The 5556-nt window shown below is 40.7% G+C and overlaps 1 protein-coding gene across 1 annotated transcript; it reads right to left on the bottom strand.

The window, feature by feature from the left end:
- Positions 1-572: 572 nt before the first annotated feature.
- Positions 573-1439, bottom strand: STX11 (syntaxin 11; the record flags this gene model as incomplete). Its single annotated transcript, XM_084202882.1, has 1 exon — positions 573-1439. One exon carries the CDS (start codon positions 1437-1439, stop codon positions 573-575), a length of 867 nt encoding a protein of 288 aa, XP_084059008.1.
- Positions 1440-5556: the final 4117 nt, after the last annotated feature.

The raw sequence follows: 5556 nt of genomic DNA, 5'->3' as shown, positions 1-5556 counted from the left end.
TGCATATTATCATTTAATCTGCAGCCACTTCGGTTAAGATTCCAGGCAGCTGAAAATCAAGTTGAAAGAGAAGCTGGTTCTGTGTCCTGCTCCTGCTCCAGGCTCAGTATTATGTCAAATTTGTATCAAGCAGGCTCCAAAGTAGTTAAAACTGAAACCTCCTGATTCTATGGTGTACTGTGTTGCCCCAGGCAACAAGGCTTCACTGCCTGCAGCCTCACTTCAACAAATAAGAATAAAGTTACTTCTTAAAAATATTCATCTTCCCTAGGATAAGTTATTCATTCTTCTTTCTTGCCTATATGAAACGAGTATCACTGTAGAGATATTGCACCTCTAGATACAGTAACAGGACCTTTCAATAAAAATTACATTAAAAATAGTTTTATCAACATTTCTAGGAGTTCATAAATACAAACAGCCTTCAGCATATTTAGTAAACAGGCAATGAACAAAACCAACTGCAAAATATCCCCCCTATTTCTAGGGCTTGTCATTACAGAAAAGTCTCTGGAAAGAACACCTGATTTTGAAGACATTCAAGTCAGTCTGTGGTAGCTCCAGTGGGACCATCACCTTCTGCAACATGATATGCAACAGCAGAGGATTGTTCTGAGGGGATGTTTTCTCCTGTATTCCAAAGCTTTTTTCACTTGGTCTTTAGCATCTCCTACATAGTCCTCAACATTTTGCATATTTATCTCAATAACATCAAAGGTGTCCGCCTGTTCCTCCACCAGCAGGGCCACCTGCAGAAAGAGCTCGTGAACTTCCTTAATGCGGCCTTCCAGCTTCACCAGCTCCTTGTGCCGCGTCTCTATCTCATTCAAGGCTGCGCGAGCTCCCTTAACATCCGACAAGAGATTCTCGGAGAAGACATCCCATTTGCCTTGCTCAATCATCTCCTCAATCTGGTGACCAGAAACATCTTTGCCCATGATCTCCAGCTGCCGCTGAATTCGAATCTTGCAGTTCTCCCGCTGGTTCATCTCTGCTGCATTGTAATCAAACATAGCATCCTGAAATGTGTGCATGAGGTCAACGTAGTGGTTCTTCGCCACCCTGGCAATGACAGACATAGCTCCGTATTTTGTTATTGCATCTTCACAGAAATCTCTCATTACCTGCAGTTTCCTGTGGATGCTTTCTCCACGGCTCTTAATGTCTCTGGCAATACAATTAGTGTCTCGTTTGATGCTACTAAGACGGCGCATGGAAGTGAGGAAGCGAGTGTTTTGCTTTCTGAGACGGTTGACATCCGCTTTTAGGTGGTCATTTTCTGCCCGGATGCTCTGAATGTCCTTATGAAGGATTTCCAAGGCATAATCCGTCTCATAAAGGAGAATATCCTGGGGTGAATTTTCATCATCATCACTATCGGAGAACTGTTGGTTGTGTAACCTGGCAAATTCACGCAGCTCATTTAAACGGTCTTTCATCCTGCCTGTAAAACAGGAACAGGAGGAATGAGTTTGAAGTAACTAAAATATTGGTTAAAAGAGTTGAAAATTTGTAACTAATAGCTACACCATGGTCATAACTAAATCATAGATAACAAACGTAACTCATCAAAGATAACCCAAAATACTAGATTTTAAATTTGTTCACAGTATTTTATACAGTGATGGATAACATCCAAAACTCTGCTAGAACACTGTTCTAGAAGGTACAAGTTTAGAAACAAAACTGCAGGAAAGAAGACAACATATCCTGCAGACAAATCAAAAAGAATAGTAGGACAGTCCCAAACTCTCCACAAAATGCCAGTCTTTTACTTGAAGAGGAAAACCAGACTCCTGATAGTAAGCCTTCAGCTATCAGCATCTGCAGACATGTTAATAACTGAACACCTTCCACTACTGCTCACTAGAGAAATCTCCTCTAGCTCCGGATCCCTCATTACATCAACTACCCAAAATGTCACCGGGCTTCCCTCATTCTAAGTTTGCTTTTCCTGGGAGAATACTAAGAAGCCTCTCAGGAACAGAAATGGCCTTTATTGATACAGTTGGGAAAGAAAAGTTTCCAAAAATGGTGTAGAAAGTATCAAGACAGGGAAAAAAAAAAAGAAAAAAGAAATTTTAATGTCTCCAGATGCTGTCATTGACCATAGAGTATCAGACATCAACAATTAGGGGCATGGAGCATTTCTCTTATAAGGAGAGACTGAGGTAGCTGGGCCTATTTTGTCTAGAAAAGAGAAGACTGAGAGAGGATCTGATCAACACATAAATACGTCAAAGGCAGGTGCCAAGAGGATGGGGCCAGACTCTTTTCAGTGGTACCCAGCAACACAACAAAGAAGAATGTTGATAAACTAAAGCACAAGAGGTTTAATCTCAACATGAGGAAGAACTTCTCTACATTGAGGGTGGCAGAGGCTGCCCAGGGAGGTCATGCAAAATCCACTGGACACATTTCTGTGTCACCTGATTTACATGACCCTGTCTTGGCAGGGATTTGGACTAAATGATCTCTAAGGTCCCTTCCAACACTAACAATTTTGCAATTCTGTGAACTTTGTGCTTACCATTCCTTAAACTTAATTAAATATCATCAGCCTTCTACAGAGAGCATAGTAACAACTGGCTCAACAATTATTTCACTTTCCATTTGTGTTTTCTTTGTTAAGCAAAAACTGAGTAAAGTTCCTGTGTAATAAATTCATAATTTTGTAAGAGTAGGTCTACCCTTCATTCCCCAGGAAGAAATGGAGAAGTAAATACACAGTAATTACAACATGAAAATGCTGTAGTAAATTCATGTGTAAACTAATTCTGCAGCATGTCTAAAAATATTGCTTTTTTCTTTCTTTTAATACAACAGTAAAGGTTAAAAAGTCAAACATTTTAAGAAGAGTAAGTGCTGCCTTGGATTGCATCACAATGTTGCCTGGACACAGGAAGATCATGCAATTAAACACTGGCCTGTGCACTATCACTTCCACCAAGTCTCTGCCTAGAATCTGTATGTGCTGAATAAAAGTTGTACAAGATAAAATTTAATATTCATCATTCAGTTCATGCTTTCTCATTGGCGATGTTGTTACTGTTCATTTCCTCGGGGATTTCCCCTGCAAAATCTTTGGAAAGTTCCATAAACTCCTCCCAGTTTTTTGGGGAAAGGCAGATCTAACAGCCCCACAGTCAGGTTTCAGCCCAGAGTCATTAAGGACAATAGTGATAGACTCTTGATAATTTATAATGCCCACTTGAGACACTTCAAGCCCAATTCTTTGTACCTGGACTCTTCAGAAGTCAGCCCCTTCTGAGTTCAGCCTCGAGCACTTTGCTGAGTAAGATTGCGAAGGGACAAGCTGGACATCAGTGAATGAGCACATGGATCAAAGCCACTTGTGAAGAGCTCCTCTCCGGTGACATGGACAGCATCACACACAATCTCCGTGATCCAGCAGATCCAGTAGAGTCTAGTTGTAAGCGGAACAGAGGGATCAAGTTGCAGTTGCACTTATAATCTTCACCCTGGGTTTTCCCAGCTCCCCAGTACTTAGTTCTACATTATTTGTATCTACATACAAAACTTATGTTTAAGGTGATCAACATTGGTATCTTTTAGCTCTGCATGGAGGACCTGTACCTGTCTGGATATGTCTCCACAGCTAAAGTGTTCACACTTTTGTCCTTACAAATGGATGCCATCTATTTAAACCTGACTTCAGAATCCTTTAAAATCATGGACTTTTTGGCACTTTCTTTCATTCTCTAAAGTCCTGTCTTTTACTCCTTGTTTCCAAAGTACATCACCTAGCCTGCTTCCCACTTCACCTTTTCAAGATGCTTTTCCTTATCTACACACCATACAGGACAGGATGGAAGGATGGGAAGTGAGTAACTTTATGCCTGTATTTCAGCATCATATTAGGCCACAAACACCACAGATTACAGAGGAACACTTGTCCAGCTTTATGCTGAACTAGCTCAAGTACTCCATCAGTCAGCATTTGCAATATTTGGCCAAAGAGATTTGTGAAGTTGAAAAAAATGTTTAGATTCAGCTTTCTTGTGTACCTTTTGTTCAAGGCACAGTAAATTTATTTGGGGTATTTGGAAACTATTTGGGGTATTTTGGAAACTGAGTTGAGAAACTCTCAATTTGGCAGAATTTCAGGATTTTTTACATTAAGAAAAACAGTAGGCTGGAATGTAACATCACCACAGAGGTCTTTTCCAGTTTCAAATTCTCATTTCAAACAAAGGGGAACCAGATCTTCCCAAGAGAGGACAATAACTTTCAAGCTTTCCTCAGATGGTCAGGGACAGGGTTCTGTCAGGGACAGAACTGACACTAAAGAGCTGAAATAAATAAGCAGGGAGAGCAAGAGGGAACAGCAATTTGAAACCTTTCAATTTAACAATCATGGTTTAGAAAAGTTGGCCTCCTTTGTCAGATGCTGTTGTTACTCAGCAAAGTTTTCATCTACATGTATGTTGATTGTATTGCTTGTAATTTGAACAGCAATATATTAGCACATGGTACATGTCTGCTTGTTAGGGATAGCCTGAGACCTCAGTCTGTAAAATGAGCATCAGTTTCTCCCCTCATACAGTGCCTGGTGCAGCAGGAGAAGTTGCACTCTCTGGCTGGGAAGACGCACTGCAGAACCTTGGTGTGCTGGTAGGCATGAAGGGGAACATGAGCCATGCATCCAGGGTGGAGCAGCAAAAGTGAGGAAGGAAAGGGACCCCTCCTGTCTGACACTTGAGAGACCACATCTGCAGTGTTACACAGACATACTGGGATGAGCCCAGGGGAGGACAGAGGTGGTCAGAGGTGTTGGAGCACCTGACATATGAAGAGAGACTGAGAAAGTTGGGAATGTTCAGCCTGAGAAACAGGAAGCTCAAGGAAGATCTTGTTGCCATCACTAATTGCTTAATGCAAAGAATTTTCCCTTCATGGAAATGTACAGCAATAGCACAAGATGCGACAGACTTATGTGGAAACAAGAGAAGAGACAGCCAGACATGAGATGAGGGGAAAGGAAAAAAATAAGAAAACCCTAAACATTTAGAAGCCATGGAAAAGGTGCCCAGAAAAGTTCTGGAATCAGCATCCTTGAAGATATTTAAAATTCTACTTGACATGGCCCTCAGCAACCTAAACTACCCGTGTGTGTTTTGAGCAGGCCTGGATTAGATAATGTTCAAAGGTCCTGTCTTAATTTTTCTGGTAATCAGCCTTAGATAAAAAGTTTGCTAAACTGACCATTGAACATTAAATATATTCAACTACTTGCACAAGTCTATATAAGAGACATCTAACACATTGGAATATCAAGACAGCAGCTACTCTGGAACAACAACTGCAAGTGTATAACTGCCTTAATTCTAAGAGTGTGAGGTTTAATAGATTAGCTGTCAGTTTTATTTTATTTTAAAATGCTACCTATATTCAGATTGGAACATGTACTTCCATTTGTATTTTTGGGCTAGATAAATCTGTCCTTTGAAATATGAAGTTCTTTCTTCCAGTCCATCATGATGTGTACACCCAAACACACACACAGGAAATACAGGCCAGGTGATGACTGCAGAG

This window comes from Fringilla coelebs (genome assembly GCF_963513975.1).
Source record: "Fringilla coelebs genome assembly, chromosome: 3".
Classification (NCBI taxonomy): domain Eukaryota; kingdom Metazoa; phylum Chordata; class Aves; order Passeriformes; family Fringillidae; genus Fringilla; species Fringilla coelebs.
This window is presented reverse-complemented; position numbering and strand designations above follow the sequence as displayed.